We start from the raw sequence: 19,664 nt of genomic DNA on the forward strand, positions 1-19,664 counted from the left end.
TTTCTACTTTTATTATTTATTATTATTTTATAAATAATTTAATTGCAAGTTATTTATTTTCACTAATTTAAGAAAAATGTGACTTTTCGTTTTAAGCAATGTGTGCTTTAATTTCAGTTGTTCAACACTAATGTTCAATAAATAATCATAGATAGTAGTTAGTGTGTGCACCCTTCATTCAAAAATCTCTCACTTGTAATATGTGAGCATATTTACTGTACAAAACTTGTCAGTGAACTATGAGGGCAAAAAAAAAAATTTATTTAAATATAATTTTATAAATGAATAAAATAATCGTTCATTAATCGTAATCGGGTTAAAATGTTCAATTAATCGAGATTTTGATTTTAGGCCAAATCGCCCAGCCCTACCCCAAGTGTATAATGTTACAAAAGATCTTTGGATCTTTCGATTCATCAAATAATTCTGAAAAAAAAAAAAAAAAAATTCAACTGTTTTAAATATTAATAATAATAATAATAATATTAAATGTTTCTTGAACAGCAAATCAGCATATTAGAATTATTTCAGAAGGATCGTGTCACACTTAAGACTGGAGTAATGATGCTGAAAATTTAACTTTGATCACAGGAATAAATTACGTTTTAAAATATATTCAAATAGAAAGAAGTTATTTTAAATAGTAAAAAAAATATTTCACAATATTACTGCTTTTTCTAAATTTTGGATCAAATAAATGCAGGCTTGGTGAGCAGAAGAGAATTCTTAAAAAAAAATCTTACTGTTCAAAAACTTTTGACAGGTAGTGTATATTTATACAACAGTATGTTTTATGTAACGGAATGTAATTTTAAGAGTAGTTTAGGTGAGAGTGTACTTTTTTAGACTTCAAATATGCAGTTTGTCAATAAAATGACATCTATTGGAAAATTTTCTTCGATGTTTTCAGAGACGAGAGCCTCAAGGTGTCAGCAGCTCCTCTTGAACCCACCAAGAGCAGTCTTATATATATTTAGGATGTAAATACTATATCTAAATACAATGTATGTCCCAAAAAAAGTAAATAATAGAGTAATGCACACTTAAAAACAGAAGTGCTGAGCTCCAGTTGTAGCAAATTTATACTAAATACAACTTACCTAAACTACTATACTAAACCTGCATCACAGCCCAATGCACAGCAACCCAATTTTTAGGGGATACGCTGCACAACAACATTAGGGTGTGTAAATAATGATAGCATTTTCATTTTTGTGTGATATATTCCTTGGAGATCAGAAGATGAAGAGTGTTCTGTGCTCATCTCTCTCCATCTGACATGAAGGGATGAGTAGTGGAACTGTTCCCAGATCAGATCTGCTTTATAGCAAACACTAATTAACGTCAGTTCAGACCAACACAGGCTTCATCTTAGATGAGATCTCCCACTCTAATTACAGCTGTAAACATGTTGCATTTTCCAATGATATGCTTGCTATCTTCCATCACTGTTTATTATGGATGCGGAACGTGTTGAATTGATGTGACACAAGTGGTATTGGCATTTTAAATGGCTTCATTCTTCACACATGCACGCAAGTGCACAACTTCCTCTATGATCTACCTTTTCCTCTGCAAGTGAACAGATATCGAAATGTTTGGCAGAGATTTTGAAACTCTGTTTTAGATTATTAGGAGATAATTAACAGTTTGAAGAAGGCACTAATTATCTTGTCAGAGCACTAATCAGTTTCCGTGCGCACTAACAGTAACCGACAGCTCAGCTGATGACACCTGTAGTGATCTGATCTTATAAACACTTTGCTCAAACTACACATGCTGAACAGCAAGCCTGTGTTCATTCACATGCCTTAATAAGTAATTAATGCCTTTATGCATTATATATGACTCATATTATACAGAACATGTTAAGGACTCAACATTTTTTCTCACCCAGTTGTTTTCACTCACACTGCTAACATTTACATTTTCCTCACTAAAGTCTAGTTTAATTTTTAATTTTTGAAGTTTGAAGCAAAAGTCAATAGTCTCAATTGAAAATGCAGTTTATTTTCACTGAATTAGTAGTAAGATTATAGAAAATTTGCTGTATGACCTCTATTTTTGCTGCTGTCTTCACTCTTTGGAGACTGTTATTGAGGCTCAAAGATCTATTATACTCTAATCCTCGAAACTGCTGTGTCCTGTATGTCTCTTAAAGCCTGTCTACAGACTCTGTTGTCTCAGCATACTGTATGCTGTATGTCTTTGAACAGGCTTGCAATAAAAACCCCATTCGATTATCTTGTCTTGTTTTCAAGATAAACGATATTGAAAAGCTTGTGTGTGTGTGTGTGTGTGTGTACAAGAGAGACACTTGTGTCACAGGTTGGTGCTTGTTTCTGTTTCAGGTCTCATCTGATGCCCAGGCTGAAGGAGTCACGCTCTCACGAGTCTTTGCTCAGTCCCAGTAGTGCAGTAGAAGCTCTGGACCTCAGCATGGAGGAGGAGGTCCTTATTAAACCAGTACACAGCTCCATCCTCGGGCAGGATTTCTGCTTTGAGGTATAGACACCTCTTTCACTCACTTTCCATTATGTACATCAATAAATTCACTGATCTTTTATCTCTCTCAACCCTTAGTACATGTTCATTTAAATTCAACATTACAGTTTATCGTCATTCGTAAGACAGTGGTTCTAACCAGGCAAGTTTCCAGCAAAAAGCAATTTGTCTGATTATATTGATTTCCATTTTATAAAAATATTGATTTCCATTTAATCGTAATCTTAGTTGAACAGTTGCAATAGTGATTTTTAAAATCCCGGTGTAATTTTTTAATGATTTTTTTGTGATCCTGGAAGACAAAACCAGTCATAAGGGTTTTTGATTTTTTTTTTTAAATTGAGATGTAAACATGCAATAAATAAGTTTTCCATTGATGTATGGTTTGTTGTTATAGGACAATAATTGGCCAAGATACAACTATTTGAAAATCTGGAATCTGAGGGTGCAAAAAATCAAATCTTTGAGAAAATCACCTTTGAAGTTGTCCAAATGAAGCAATGCTATAGCAATGCTGTAACTAATCAAAAATTAAGTTTTGATAAATTTATGGTAGGAAATTACAAATTATCTTCATGTAATGATCTTTACTTAATATCCAAATGATTTTTGGCATAAAAGAAAGATTGATCATTTTGACCCATGTACAGTGTATTTTTGGCTATTACTACAAATACACCCGTGCTGCTTAAGACTAGTTTTGTGGTCCAGGGTCACATTTAGTTTTAGTGGGCAAACTTTTTCAACAAAGTGAACAAAAAAAGAGAATGATGGATATTATAACTGAATCAAAGCTAATTAAAAGATTAAAGGAGAAGTTCACTTCCAGAACAAAAAATTACAGATAATGTACTTGTCATCCAAGATGTTCATGTCTTTCTTTCTTCAGTGGTAAAGAAATTAAGGAAAGCATTTTAAGGTTTTTTCTCCATATAGAGGACTTCTATGGTGCCCCAAGTTTGAACTTCCAAAATGCAGTTTAAATGCGGCTTCAAAGATTCCAAATTCGGTTGTAAATGATCCCAGGCGAGGAAGAAGGGTCTTATCTAGCAAAACAATCACTTTTTTTTTTTTTGTATTATTATTACAATTTATATGCTTTTTAACCTCAAACACTTGTCTTGTCTTGCTCTGCCTGAACTCTGTTTTTTCCGGTTCAAGACAATTAGGGTATGTCGAAAAACTCCCATCTCATTTTCTCCCTCAACTTCAAAAATCATTTCAAAATCCTACATCGTACAAGTACAAGCTACAAGTACCGACCCAGTGTTTGCAAAGTGAACATGCAAAGAAGATCAAACACTTCTTAGATTTAGTCTTAGTCTTAGTCTTTTGGACTAAAATGGTTATTAGTTTTAGTCAAATTTTAGTCACTTCTATATGTGATAGTTTTAGTCCAATTTTAGTCGACGAAAAGTCAAAAAGGTTTTAGTCTAGTTTTAGTCGACGAAAAGTCAAAAAGGTTTTAGTCTAGTTTTAGTCAAAAAAAGGGGGAAAAGTAGTCTTTTAACAAATTAATGTAGGTCATTAAGTATTTTGCTGTTGGGTAGTGTCACTTTAGTTCTGAAAATAGCAGATCTATAGTTCAACACAATGTGAGCTTCCGGATCGACTATTTTCACCAATAATTACAATAATGAAGGAATGTTTTAAAACATATAAGACAAACAAGGATGGAATGCTAAAGCGGCTTGCCATACTAGTATGACAAGGAGTTTTTAATGCTAAAACGGCTTGCCATAGCGGCAGATATTTTCCGGTTTTAATTGGCATGCACAATAAGCAGAAATGTCATGCATTTTAAACGTCTGACGGACCACCCACTAACATTTTCGTCTATTCTCGTCTCGTCAACGAAAACTCACACACGTCTCGTCATGTTTTAGTCATCAACGAGCCATTTTTATGTCGTCAACGTCTCGTTATCGTCATGGAAAAAAGTGGCATCAACGAAATGATTTCGTCATCGTCATCGTTGACGAAAACAACACTGCAAACACCCTTAACAAAAAAGGTAGAACAGTGATGTAGGATAATTTTGAAGTTCAGGGAGAAAATGAGATGGGAATTTTTCGACATGCCCTAACTGTCTTCAGGCAGAGCATGACAAGACGAGCATTTGAGGTTAAAAATTGTATAAATTGGAATAATTATAAAAAAAAAAAACACAATCGTTTTGCTAGGTAAGACCCATCTTCCTAGGCTGGGATCATTTGGGATCGTTTAAAGCCGCATTTACACTGCATTTTGGAGGTTCAAAAACAAAAACATAATTTCTTTACGACTGAAGAAAGAAAGACATTCATATCTTGGATGACAAGGGGGTGAGTAACATTATCTGTCAATTTTTGTTCTGGAAGTGAACTCCTTCAAGCCAGAATTTAATCAGAATCAGAACTGAATCGAATCAAATCAAGAGCTTGTGGATTCAACCAGAATTTATTCACATTTAAAATCAAATCAAATCAAGAGCCTGTGGTTTGAACCCGAATGTAATCGAACTGGGAAATCTGTATTGATCAGAATTGAATCAAACTGGGAAATCTGTATGGGGCAGAATGTATTCCGTTTGATTCAATTGACAAACTCTCAATTTGACTTTTTATAGTTTGTGATTCCTGGTCAGAACATGTGTGATTGTCTATATCCAGCTTTCTAAACACATGCTGTATTTGTACCCAAAATATCTGTCAGTAAATGGGATTCAGTTTGGCATTTTGTTTCTTGTCAGTACCATCTTTTCAAACAACGTTAAAACACGGCACAGGTTTGCTTTTGATGTAGGCAAGCTGGAAGCCGTGAAATTCTTGCAGCAAACTGACAATTATAAACCTTTTTTCCAGGTGAGCACCTCCACAGGTAGTAAGTGCTTTTCTTGTCGTTCGTCTGCGGAGAGAGACAAATGGATGGAGAACCTGCGACGAGCCATCCACCCTAATAAGGTAAACTTGCCCTCCTGCAGAGGCGCTTTTATACCAGCATAGGCTAAAATCATACCTGAGGCAGATGCTCTGATTTATTACTGAAGAAATGCAACTCAATGCAAAGAAAGAGGAGACATCAAATAATGTTTCTGTATCTGTAAGAATGATGAAATTCAGGTCAGTTTTTTCCATCTCTCTTTGATATAAGCACATGAGACACAGCAAAACATATGGCCCCTTTGAGCAAGCCAAGAAAAAAAAATCTCATCCGACAGCTCATTTCACCAATCAATGATTAAGCAAATTAATGATTAATTAGATCGGGAGAAAAAAACTCAAGCACAACCTTCAAGTTATATTTGCCTTCTTCTCAGCTTGCCTGGGGATGTGTTAAATGTCTCCCCATCGCTCAGTCTTACATTTTAATTACTCAGTGGGTTTCTGAGGTGAACACCAGAGCCAGGCTTTACAGAGCTTTGCCGTGAACAGATGATGCTTTCAGACAGATGTTGATGCTGTAGTAGTGTGGAGATGATCATAGCTCAGGCATTAGCTGCTGCGGCAGAGGCCCATTTCTGTCTGCCTAATTAGTTCATTATCTGTGATGAGGGCGCACAATGGAGCACCTCAATACAGAGATGCGAAATCAATTGCCTTAGTGGGTGTTTATTTGTGTGGGAATATCCATAAGCACTAGAGCCCTACACAATGCCCAGTTCCCTTAGAACAGTCAACTGCTGTTATAGAGCAATTCATCAGTCTAGCCTTAAAGGCATAGTTCACTCAAAAATGGAAGTTGTTATTGTTTACTTTAAAATTTGAAGTCTTTATGCAGCTTAGGGCTGCACGATTAATGAAAATAAAACTGATAATAATACTGATATGGCTTTGCGTAATTATAAAATACCAGAGGCTGTGATTTAAAATGATAGATCACCAAAAAATTAAAATGACCCCATGATTTACTCATCCTCAGCCATCCTAGATACAGTCTGAGTTATATTAAAAAAAAAATGTCCTGGCTCTTCCAAGCTTTATAATGGCAGCAAATGACTGTTGAGATTTTGCAGTCCAATAAAGTGCATCCATCCATCATAAAAAGTGTTTCACGCGGCACCGGGGGTTAAAGGGGTCATGACAAATTATTTTAATATGTTCCTTGAGGTTTACTTATAATGTTAACAAATATTTTTTTGCACAAAAAATAAATATGTGAAAGAATGATTTTCATTCTGAACCTCTTTCAGAAATGGGCTGATTTTAAGGGGCATGTCCTTTAAGGTTTTTTAGGAATCCGCCACTGTTATGATTGGATAACAACGTCATTGCATAGGAAACAGTATCAACACCATTTCCAGACCAAGCATTAAAAATAATTTACTAGGGATGCACCGAAAGGAAAATTCTTGGCCGAAACCGAAAACCGAAAAAGAGGAAACCAAGGCCGAAAACCGAAAACCGAAACACCGAAAGAATTATGGCAATTATTAGTACCATTGCATTTATAACTATGATTGTGTACTAATCTTACTAAAATCAAGGCATTGCAATTGCATAAATTAATATTAAAGTTATAAAGAATAAATCAATTATATTAATTGAAACAATTATTATCAATCAAGTATTATATTACTTAAATAACATATATTTTACAGCCTTTGTTTAAATTGTTAAAATTTTTCTAACACAATTGTGGATCCATCAGTTCACATTTTCTAGTCTACGTGTTTCTCTTCCAGCAGGAGGCGCTGTCAGACTGGTAGTATACAAAGCAGCGCAGCAAATGACTTTGAGACGTGCAGCGCTCATATTTATTCAATGGATAGCCTTTTGAAGTTTCATCGCAATTCTTGTATTTCAGTCCCCACATTTAAGACCACCTGAAATCATAATTATGACTTTCTTAACCCCTAATAACACTGCAGTCATCAATGAAAATTAAGAGCTTTATTTCAAGAACCGACTTTCAAAAACAACCCTTACACGAAATAGGTTTCTTTTTATTTTTTTCCCCCACCATGTTCGGGGCACAAGAAAAATATTAGGGGGCTAAATTAATATCAGCATATGGAGTATAATTGTCTCTCATTGCCTCTGAGAGAATGCACGTCAGATGCTGAAAGCACTGTCAGTTTTTACTTTCGCTTTCACATATTGCGCAGTTTTCACGTTGCTTGTGTGATATCCATTGGCTCACCTCCATGGTTTAAAACATAAATATTTATAAAAAATACAGTATATAGAAAAGACATATCTTTAAAATATTGCGATATAACACCAACATAAAGCCATTGTTTTTCACTCACTGAAAGCTACATCTGTCTGCGTGCAATGAGCCGATCTCTGCTCTCATCACTGGCTGCTTGCAGGACTCCAGACACACCACCTCTTGAAATTTCGGCATTACAAGTTTTGCAAATCGCAATCCGAGGGTCTTTCTCTCAGATATACTGAAATATGCCCACACCGCAGACGTGTTGCTTCAGACAAGCACGTGCAGGCTGCGGTTTCTGTTTGCGTCAACATACTGTTTCGGCCGTGTTGTTTTGGTGATAAAAGTCTTTCGGCCGAAAACCGAAAATGCACTTTTGGGCCATTTTCGGCCGAACATTTTCGGTGGCCGAATATTCGGTGCATCCCTATAATTTACTTACAGTTTGTGATGCAGCTGCAGTCAGATCTAGTACCGTTTCATCTCTCAACATGAACTCTTTGTAAACTCTCCATGACACTGTGCCCCATTTACAAAACAAAATGCCATTAAAAATAAACTATCCACTTGTTCCTTAGGCTGGGATCCTTCTGATATCTGTGCAAAGACATGAACGAGCTGTTTAAACCAAATGCGTCAAAGCGCAATGTTCTTTCATCTGTCCTGACGACGGACTCAAACGCGTGGACTGTGTCAGAAAGTAAACACACATCTGTATACTGTATCCTGTGTAGACGCTGGAACACCACTGTCTTGTGAACGCACATACGACAGTAAGCAGAAGTCAGAGATTATGGTTTATAGTTCATAAAGTGTTAAATATGGATATTTTTCTTACACAAACAAATCGATTTAGTTCAGAAGGCCTTTATTAACCCCGCAGAGCTGTGTGGAGCATATTTTATGATGGATGGATGTACTTTATTGGACTTCAAAATCTCAACAGCCATTTACTGCGTTATATAAAGCTTGAAAGAGTCAGGACATTTTTTCATATAACTGCAACTGTATTTAACTGAAAGAAGAAAGTCATATATTGACCAGTTTGAAGTAGACGTCACTGTTATGTCACCTGCAGCTGCACATGCATTGTGATGGCAGAAAAACACTGGTAACAAGGGAAATGGGTAAAATCCATGGAATAAGAGAAACAAAATTTTGCATTTGGATGTCAGAATCGGAATGCAAATTATTTTTGTAGAATATTGTCGTCAAAGATGCCATTTGAACCTAGATGTTTAAATGGACAGACTATAGATGAAACCTGCTATGATTACTCTGATTTAAACAATTTGTCTACATAATATTCAGATATGCAGTTCATAAGGGAAATATTGCATTAGCCCTACAGTTATCCCATGAAATACTGTTTAAACCAATAATAATTTACATAACATTTACCTATTTTACACAATTCAGAATTTTTTTCTCGCAAATGCAAATTTATAACTCCTAGTTCAGACTTTAGAACTTGATTTAACTTAACAATAGCAAGTCTGAGGGAAAAAACGCCAGAAGTGTGGAATATAAAGTCATGGTTCTGATCCGAGGGGGAAAGATAGAATGACTAGTTGATTTTTATTATCACAGTTGTGAAAAATAATTCCAGAATTGTGAGAATAAAGTCAGAATTTTTAATTATAAACTCAAATTGACCTTTTTTATTATTTTATTCCATGGTTTTAATAGGCCGCTACTTGAAAACTTGTCATTTTCTGCCACCAGATAAGCTCCAGCCACAAAAACGCCATCACTGTTTGCAAACACAGAATTGGTCTATATTATATATATTTTTTATTCATTATGCATTTGCATTTGCATTTGCAGTCGCAGTTGTGCAGCCCTTGATACAGCCTTTTCCATTCAACAGTTCATAATGACCTACATCACCGGCTTAAATCTACACCACTAAACCGCTGTAGACCTCTTAAAGCCCACCAGATTTATACTTTCTAAATGACAGAAACCTCGAAAGAGGAAGAGAAAAAATATATCCACACATAAAATGATAAATGAATTTTTTAGGAGAGCACTATTCAACCACTCTTGTGTCGTCCATCAGTGGTAACATTTCACCCCAGAAACAGATGCTTCTGCATGACATCACTAATTGTGGGCAGGGCACTGTGCAGTGGCTTGCGGGTGAGGGAAAAGATTTGCTGTATGCCTCTGGCGAGCGAGGGCTTAGCCTGTTCAGCTCAGTGATTCACGATGGTCTGTGGCCTCAGAAATAACTGTGACATTTAGTTTTATTCTGATCTCATCCTCCATTGCCTCCTAAGTTATAAGAGGAAGGAGGGGTATCTATAAATTAACCTCTATTATAGTCTAACAAAAGCTTAACCTTAACTGCAGCATGATGCAGGTCAACTTTATGGCCGTCCCTCGTATATTAAACCACACGACTTCACACTGGAAATACTATTCTATTAAAAAAGGCCAGTGAATGACATTAACTGCTGAATGATGTCACACAGTATTTACAGCACCGTCCTCCTATCTTTATGGGAAGGACATGAAGTGATCTAAAATAAAGGGCCTTTTAATTTCCAGCCATGGGTGGGTGATCTGAAGCAGAGGGTTTTTAATCACGGAGTTGAAAAGCACGTCATCTCTAAATCACTGACCCTGTTAGATGGCACGCTGTTGTGGTAATAATCCATTACTGCCGTGACATGGCAGCCTAACAGTCCACTGACCTCACAATGCCCTTCCATCTCTAGGACAACAGTCGGCGGGTGGAGAATACGATCCAGCTGTGGATCATCGAAGCTAAGGACCTTCCGGCCAAGAAAAAGTACTTCTGTGAGCTCTGCCTGGACGACAGCCTCTATGCCCGCACCACCTGCAAGCTGAAGACGGATAACGTCTTCTGGGGTGAACACTTTGAGTTCAACAACCTCCCTACGGTCCAGAGCATCACCGTCCATCTCTATAGGGACTCGGACAAGAAGAAGAAAAAGGACAAGAACAACTACGTGGGGCTGGTGAGCATTCCAGTGGGGAATGTCACGAGCAGGCAGCTGGTTGAGAAATGGTACCCAGTTAGCCAACCCAATCCGGGTAAAGGGAAAACAGCTGGTCCCATGGTTCGCATCAAGGCCCGCTACCAGAGCATGAACATCCTGCCCATGGAGCTCTACAAAGAGTTTGCTGAGTACACCACCAACAATTACATGCTGCTCTGCTCGATGCTGGAGCCGGTCATCAGCGTCAAGAACAAAGAGGAGATGGCCTGCGCTCTGGTGCACATCCTACAGAGCACCGGAAAAGCAAAGGTAATGTGAAAGTCTTGAAAATACTTTTTCATTCTGTCTTTAAAGACAATTTTTTGTAATTTTATAATAAATTGGATCTTTATACATGAAAATACAGTGGTGTGAAAAAGTGATGGCCCCCTAAACTTAATAACTGGTTGGGCCACCCTTAGCAGCAACAACTCAGCATGTCTTCCAGGTCCAGAAGCAGCAAAACAGCCCCAGACCATCACACTACCACCACCATATTTTACTGTTGGTATGATGTTCTTTTTCTGAAATGCTGAGTTACTTTTACGGCAGATGTAATGGGACACACACCTTCCAAAAAGTTCAACTTTTGTCTCGTCAGTCCACAGAGCATTTTCCCCAAGTCTTGGGGATCATCAAGATATTTTTTGGCAAAACTGAGATGAGCCTTTATGTTCTTTTTGCTCAGCAGTGGTTTTCATTCTGGAACTCTGCCATGCAGGCCATTTCTGCCAGGTCTCTTTCTTATGGTGGAGTAATGAAAACTGACCTTAACTGGGGCAAGAGAGCCCTGCAGTTCTTTAGATGTTGATGTGGGGTCTTTTGTGATCTCTTGGATAAGTCGTCGCTGCGCTCTTGGGGTAATTTTGGTCGGCCGGTTCGCTGGAGTCCCAAAGCTTTAGAAATGGCTTTATAATTTTTTCCAGACTGATAGATCTCAATTACTTCCTTTCTCATTTGTTCCTGAATTTCTTTGGATCTCAACATGATGTGTAGCTTTTGAGGATCTTTTAGTCTACTTCACTTTGTCAGGCAGGTCAATTTTTCACAGAGGACCATGTGGTTTTGGATTTTTTTTCCCTTCATAAAAAAAAAAAACCTTCATTTAAAAACTGCATGTTGTGTTTACTTGTTTTATCTTTGATTAATATTTAAATTTATTTGATGATCTGAAACATTAAAGTGTGACAAACATGCAAAAAAGTAAAAAATCATTAAGGGAGCCAACAGTTTTTCAAACCACTGTATATATTTTAGCAAATATATTTTGAAAAACAGGATTTGTACACTCAAGACAGTGACAATACAGGTGTTAAATGTGTTTGTCAAGGACACAATGGCATTAGTTGACCATCACTAGGTTCATATACAATCTCATAGTTTATTTCCAGATGTTTAACTAGTATGCTTCACTATCACAAAGCTGAAAAACATGACCTGAAGTCAGATGGAGACTTTAATATTTGAATATTGGCTTTTGCTACAGTCAAACCAGAATTTATTCAGACTCCTTTAACATTTCTCACATTATCAGAAATGGTAATATAATATGACAAGAACTCAGAGTTAAGAACAAAGTTCAGAACAAATTCATCTTGATAATGTCAGATAGAAAGGTATGCAATGAATTAGGTTGAATAGGTGTCAGCTGTTAAATTTAAGTACACAATTAGATAATACCAATTTAGGTCAACCAGTTAGCAAGCAATGCTTAATTTTGTTCAGTCTGTGGTGTTCAAAAGGTCACATTCGCAATTAAAGGAAAAACACTTCAGCAAACACGGTCATCTCAAAGTGTTTTAATAATTTTTGGTCCCAAATTTTTATGAATTTTACTGGTAGTCCATTGTATGAAGAATTTTTGGTTATAATATGTCAAAGTTTACTTTATTTTGCTATTCTGACTTACATAAATGAACCATAGTGTCTTCCACCAACTAGTTAAAAAAAAAAAAAATATATATATATATATATATATATCTGGTGTCTGAATAATTTTTGGTTTGACTGTATGTTCATCTGGAAAAGCCTTTTACATGACTCATAGTGTTTTATAAGCTTTTAGCTGCATAAATAGCAAATCTTATGCAATTTTTTTTTTTTACAGAAGCTTGACATTATTTTGTCATTCAGTAAAACCAGTGAAGAAAATTATATTAAAAACTTATTAAAAACTATATTATATTAAAAACTTAGCGTATAAATTATAGATATAAAACATTATACATACATAAACTTTTGTTAATGAATTATTTAGATTCGTTATTCAAACGCCTTTGTTTATAATTTATGAATTAATATTTAAATAATTTATGTGACTGTATGTTTACTTTTTGCAACTACTGAAAAATCAATTTTTGCCTTTTTTTCTGACTGCTGTGTGTGTTCCCTGTGCCTTTTGTTTTTTATTGATGCTCTTATTGAACTTCAGAGGTCACGGTGAATCAAAAGCAATCCAATTCCAGTTTGTTATCTGTGCTGTAGTATCCCGCTGTTATTCCTTGCTGTTTAGGTTAACAAAGGGATACTACATTAAAGAGATTGTGTGTGGCTTGTATTGGCTACATCTGTGAATCTTTGTATTTATGTGTGTCGGATTTCTCATGCTGAGAGGTATTTCGGAGGGATTATCTCTCCCTGGTTCTCACAGCCTACCACAGGATCCTAAGAGCAAAATAGCAAATCTTCCCATTATACCATAAGGGGAGGTGTTAATACGGCAGCTCTTATCTGTATTGGCTGCTTTTAAGTCCGTCTGGTCCTGATTGGCAGATCCAGGGTTGTTGTAGATGGTATGTTTGCAGTGACTCACAGGATGATATAAACACAAAGGCAAAATGACCTTAGATGGAGGCGGATAAGCCTCTAGTATATGTAGGCATTTAGTGAGGAGCATGTTTGGACTGCATTAATGTCACTGTTCACTGTTTGAGGTCGAGCAGGACGGACGAAACACTATTTTGCTGGTTTTTTTTAGATATGTAGTTGAGCTGAATATTCTCATTATTATAACCTTTGTGTGGAGTCCAATTAGACAAACTAAGCATGAAACAAAGATTTTCAGACAGTGAATCCACCACTATGTTTTTAATCAGGGTCTGGGCATAAGGGTAATTTTTCTTTTTCTTTTTTTTGTCTGCCTAACAGTCTACTATTTTTATTCCAACATCTTGCAGTCACTCCTCAAGAAGTTATTCTGGTGCCATTACCTCCAGCCATGGAGAATCAGTGAAATGAAGCGTGAAACAGGTTTTTTACTATATAGGGGAGGTGTTCTCTTCATTTGTTCATTCGGGGTGTCAGTGCAAATCTGAAGTTAATTGTTACGTATAGAAGGTTTTCAGCTTCAGCAGAGGTCAGAGGTTTTTATTGCCGTCATTTCAGCAGTACGGTCATCTTAAAAACATCAAATCTGTTGGTGAACCTCTTGTAGAGAGTTTAGAGTCACAAAGAGTATCCTTTATTAATCCTTTTGCTTCCAGAAACAACATCACTTGAGAATAAAAGCTTGCACCATTTAGAGCCAAATGATTTTTGTTGAATTACAGAATGAAATACTTCAGATTGATGTCATGCATTCGTGGCTTACATGGAATTCGAGGGTTCATTGGAATGTCAAAGTCCACTAGGATTTACACCAATCCCTTTATAATGTTTGTAGATTAGCACTACTCAGAGCTAGGAACAGTACATGGTTCGGTGAACTTTCTACGCTTTTAATTCCCATTAGTTTTTCCGGTGTTTATGAATAACAGTGTGTATATCTTTATAAATCCTGTTCTCTCCTTATTGCCTCACCATGACTGACTGAGCCAAGTTTCTGAACACCCACATTGCTGATGTGTAAGTTTAGGGCCCTATGATTTCCGTAATGTAGAAAGCACAGACAGAATCGTGGAATCCAGTCATAAAATCAGCAGTGAAACACAGAATGTCACAGAATTTGCCAAATTTTGGATAAATAAATCAACTAGGTCAGTATACTTAAATCAAAATGAGTGTCTATGACTATTAAGATGCAAAAATACTACTTGAATATGAATCCTGCATGTTTTCCGTATCTGTTTTTTTATTTTTTTATTTACTACACACATACTGAAGCGTGCAAGAAAGAATATCGTCATATCATATACTAACAGAAACTTAAAGGTGTGGTAGCCTGTTTCCGCCACTGAATAAAAAAATGAATAGGGTAATTGCGATGTGTGACTTTATATCTCGCAATTCTAACTTTATAATTTGCAATTGCGACTTTTTAGCTCACAATTCGGACTTTTTTCTCAGAAATTTCGAGGTTATATCTCACAATTCTGAGAAAAAAAGTCTGAATTGTAAGATAAGTTGCGATAACCTTTTTTATTTTTTTATTCAGTGCTGGAAACTGGCTTCCATGTAAAGGCCTTCACAGTGGCTCGTAATAATAAAAGTTCAGTTTAACTTGACAGAAATGTAATGATAGTGATAATGTAATGATAGTACTACTACTAAAAATAAAATTATTATTGAAACATTATCTTTTAAGGAATATTGACCAGAAATTAGTTTGCTTCTGAAAATAAAAAATAATAGTAATAATAATATTCATTGTAATATATATTTTTAATAAAATCAGTTATTTATAGATGCTTAAGATTATTGAAATGTAATAAAACCATTGAAATTCAATCCAAAAAATAACAAAGAATATGGTAAAAAATTAAACTGAATTTGAGTAAAAAATCTAATTAATTTCATAGGGCCTTATTATTATTATTATTATTATTATTACTATTTTAATAGATTGCAATTAAATTGTGTACATTTCATGATTTAAATTAATTAGACATGCTTTTTTATTTTTTATTTTTTTTATTTAACCATTAAAACAGTCTAAAAAGTTTCTGTTTAAAATTCAAACTAAAAATTCAAAATTAAGTCAGAGATTAAGGATTTTAGACCAAACTATTTAGAAAGTTACCATTTTAATAAATGGGCTCTATTTTTGGAAGAAGTTCTGAAAGATGCAGTATGTTTACATGCATTTAACTCTTATCTCTAAAGATATGAGACAATGTTATTCTTCATGGTAAGAGCCTTTTGAGATCCCTGATAATGACCAGTCTAGTCTTCAGTCACCCAAAAAAGCATCAGGGGAAAGTATTCTGGAAAAAAAAATAATAATAATTTTATTTTAGTGAATTATCATTTTGCCTATTTTTCACACTCTGCTGTAAATATTTAGTTAAAGATATATCTGCAAGATGATCTGTTGCTCATGTTAAGTATAAAACTTGCTTCGCACTGATGCAACAATGTACCACTTGTGAGCAAATTGCTCATTTTCAATGAATTCGTCAAACTGGTTCATGAATGAATTCTTCTAAATCAAAAGGATTTATCCTATAATCACAAATGACTAGACATTTGTTCTGAAATGACACAGGAATTAAATGGTCACTTTGTAACGGTTCATATCAGTGATGCCATTATGCCTTTATGCTAATATTTTCATGTCGACTGATCTGCAGTATAGATTGTGAACCACCACAGTGTCATTAGAGCTGGTCACTGGTCCACAAACCACTGACGGATCTGCATCATTATCCTGTGAGTGCTGAGTCTGAGATTGGCCGCTCTTTCCATGGCATTATTAAAAGTTATTAGTGTCTTTTATTGGTCAGCTGTACTTCACCTCTGTAACTGCTGGATAAAGAGGGAACGGGAGTGGGGGTCTGCTATTACTAAACCAACTAGTGTTCACAAAGGGGTCATCATAACCGCTCAGTTGTGTCACTCATATCCTATCAGGCCATCGTCCACTGTCCCCAGGGTCCTGCAGGGGGGGATCAGGCCTGTTAGACTGATGCTGTTAATTACTGCTCCTTAATTACTCTGCTTCTCAAAGAAGCCCTGAGGGATATGGGCCGTAAAAACTGTAACACCGATGGAATCATCCAGGCTGTCCAAGGTCATTTGTTTTGAGGACAGATGTAAAATCCAGCCTGCTTGCTTTTGTGATATGAATGTGTTATTTATCAATGTTTAATTGCATTTTAAAATATATTAAAACCATTGGTACTGTTAAGTAAATGCAGCATTGGTGCGCAAAAGATTTTCAGTAAAATGCTGTTGTATAAATAGTATTAGTAGATTGAATATCTCCAAAATGCTTAAAACTATCAAGATACTGTAGCTACAGTATATATATTATATTGCCTAACCCTTGTTCTTTCATGCAAGGGGTGAAGACTTAATTTAGCGCTTCACTTTCCTAACATTGTGTCTCTCTGCCTTAAAGGAACACTCCACTTTTTTTTGGAAATAGGCTCATTCTCCAACTCCCCCCCGAGTTAATAAGTTGATTTTTACCGTTTTGAAATCCATTCAGCCGTTCTCCTGTTCTGGCGATATCACTTTTAGCATAGCTTAGCATAGATCATTGAATCCTATTAGACCAATAGCATCGCGTTCAAAAATGACCAACGAGTTTCGGTATTTGTCCTATTTAAAACTTGACTCTTCTGCAGTTATATTGTGTATTAAGACCAGCGGAAAATGTAAAGATGCCATTTTCTAGGCTGATAAGATTAGGAACTACACTCCCATTCCGGTGTAATAGTCAAGGAAGTTTGCTGCTGTAATATGGCCGAAGCAGGAGCAGTAAAATCACGCAGCACAACGTGACCAACTGCATGTACAGGGAGCGTTCCTAGCTGGGAACTAATTTCAGGCGCTGCGTGATATTACTGCGCCTGCTGGGTCCATATTACAGCAGCAAACTTCCTTGACTATTACGCCAGAATGGGAGTGTAGTTCCTAATCGTATCGGCCTAGAAAATCACATCTTTACATTTTCCGCTGGTTTTAGCACACGATATAACTGCAGAAGAGTCAAGTTTTAAATGGGACAAATACTGAAACTCATTGGTTATTTTTGAACGCGATGCTATTGGTCTAATAGGATTCAATGATCTATGCTAAGCTATGCTAAAAGTGATATCGCCAGAACAGGAGAACGGCTGAATGGATTTCAAAACAGTAAAACTCAACTTATTAACTCGGGGGGAGTTGGAAAATGAGCCTTTTCCAAAAAAAGTGGAGTGTTCCTTTAAGTGTATATTCTCAGTGTGATTAAAACACTCAATTATAGTCATTTCATGAGCACTTAAAGCAGATGTAAAGATGCATTTTCAGAGTTCTTTGTTCTACTTCAGCTGGCTTGTCTGTTTCTGACAGATGTATAACTTGAAAGAACAAAATTAAATTGGGCTAAATTAGGTTCAAATGAAGATGAAGCAGACTCGTCTGTGTGAATAACAGAGCTTGTCTGTTTATGTTTCTTTGAAAAGTCTGGCCACGGTTAGTTGAGCGACCAAACAGAGCCTGCAGTGACGGATTCACTGGGAAGGATAATCTGACGGAATCTTGACAACTGAATGTCTCTCACTCTGTTAATGCACTTGGCCTGTTGAGGTAATGTTGCACTGGGCACATTAGACTTTTTTATCAGTAGATATGGAGGCTGTGTTCCCTTGACTGAACCTGAGACCAGTGTGCTTGTGATGTAAAATATGGAGAAAAGATATCCCATAGAGACCACAAGCCCAAGAGGACACAATAACACCCATTTATCACTTGCTTGAGTTTCATGTGGGTGTGATTTTTATCATACATTCCCATTTTCTCCACCACTAAATAAGCTTTGGAGGAAGATGAGATGCACTGTCAGTTGAGAAGAATTCTCAATCTCGCTTACTTGGAAAGGATTCCCATAGTCATGACCTGGGAAATGTTTACAGTTCTGAAATTCGGACAATTTGTTTAGCAATGCGGTTTAAATATTTTTTTTTAATTTCCATTCTTGCCACATTCAAATGTCAGAAAGGTTTTTTTTTTCTTCTTTTTTTATTAGAATAATTTGTATACTTAAGTAAACATTATGCATAAGTATACCAATGTTTGTAAATATACAAATATAAGTATATTTCTTTCTTTTCAATAGTTTGGTGTCTGTAAGATTTTAAGTTTATGTTTGAAAAGGCTGTATTTATTTAAAATTGTAATATTGTGAGGTATTATTGCAATTTAAAATAATTGTTTTCTATTTTAATATATTTTAGAATGTATTTTATTAAGAAAGATATAAATGTAAGATTCAAGATATAGATATATATATGTAAGATACAATTTTTTATGTTTTTTAAAGGAATCTCTTCTCATCAAAGTTGCATTTATTTGATCAAAAATGCAGGAAAAAACTGTAATGTTGTGGAATGTTACAATTTAATATTTACTAAATTTTATTTAATAAAAATTTTGTATATAAATATTTTATAAATTTATACAAAAAATAAATTATTTCTGTCTTCGGTGTCACACAATCTTTCAGAAATCATTCTATATATATATATATATACACACACAAAAAAAAGGAACCGGTGATACTTTTTTCAGGATTCTTAAATGAATAAAAGGTTAAAAAGAACAGCGTTTAGAAACAGAAATCTTTTCTAACCATGTAAGTCTTTACTATCACTTTTTATCAGTTTAACAATAAAAGTATTAATTTATTTCAAAAAGAAAGAAAAAAAAATGAACAGTACTGTATATTGTTACAAAATATATTTATTTTTGGAATAAATGCTGTTGTTTTTTTAATGTTTTATTTATAAAAGTATCCTGAAAAAAGTTTCACAGGTTTCCAAAAAAATAAAAAATTAAAATAAGCAGCACAACTGTTTCCAACACTGATAATAAATCAGTATATTAATGATTTCTGAAGGATCATGTGACACTGAAAACTGCAGTAGTGTATGAAAAAAATCAGCTTTTCATCACAGAAATAAATAATATTTTAAAGTATATTAAAATAGAATCCCATTATTTGAAATTGCAATAATATTTCATAATATTACAGTTTTTTCTGTATTTCGATCAAATAAATGTAGCCTTGGTGAGCATAAGAAACCTCTTTAAAAATAATTACAAAGAAATATTTTTTAAGAACAGCATTTTGAAGTGGACTTTTTTGTAACA

At 35.3% G+C, this 19,664-nt stretch overlaps 1 protein-coding gene across 3 annotated transcripts in view; it reads left to right on the forward strand.

Annotated features, from left to right (window-relative positions):
- The window catches only part of dab2ipb (DAB2 interacting protein b), a 130,606-nt gene that overhangs the window by 69,413 nt on the left and 41,529 nt on the right, over nucleotides 1-19,664 (forward strand). For all 3 annotated transcript variants that reach the window (XM_073839708.1, XM_073839706.1, XM_073839707.1), the window contains 3 exons: nucleotides 2,352-2,505; nucleotides 5,349-5,447; nucleotides 10,365-10,919. In XM_073839708.1, coding sequence (XP_073695809.1) covers nucleotides 2,352-2,505; nucleotides 5,349-5,447; nucleotides 10,365-10,919 — 808 coding nt within the window. The remainder of the gene's footprint in view (nucleotides 1-2,351; nucleotides 2,506-5,348; nucleotides 5,448-10,364; nucleotides 10,920-19,664) is intronic.

This window comes from Garra rufa, chromosome 5 (assembly GCF_049309525.1).
Source record: "Garra rufa chromosome 5, GarRuf1.0, whole genome shotgun sequence".
In the NCBI taxonomy this organism is placed as follows: Eukaryota; Metazoa; Chordata; class Actinopteri; order Cypriniformes; family Cyprinidae; genus Garra; species Garra rufa.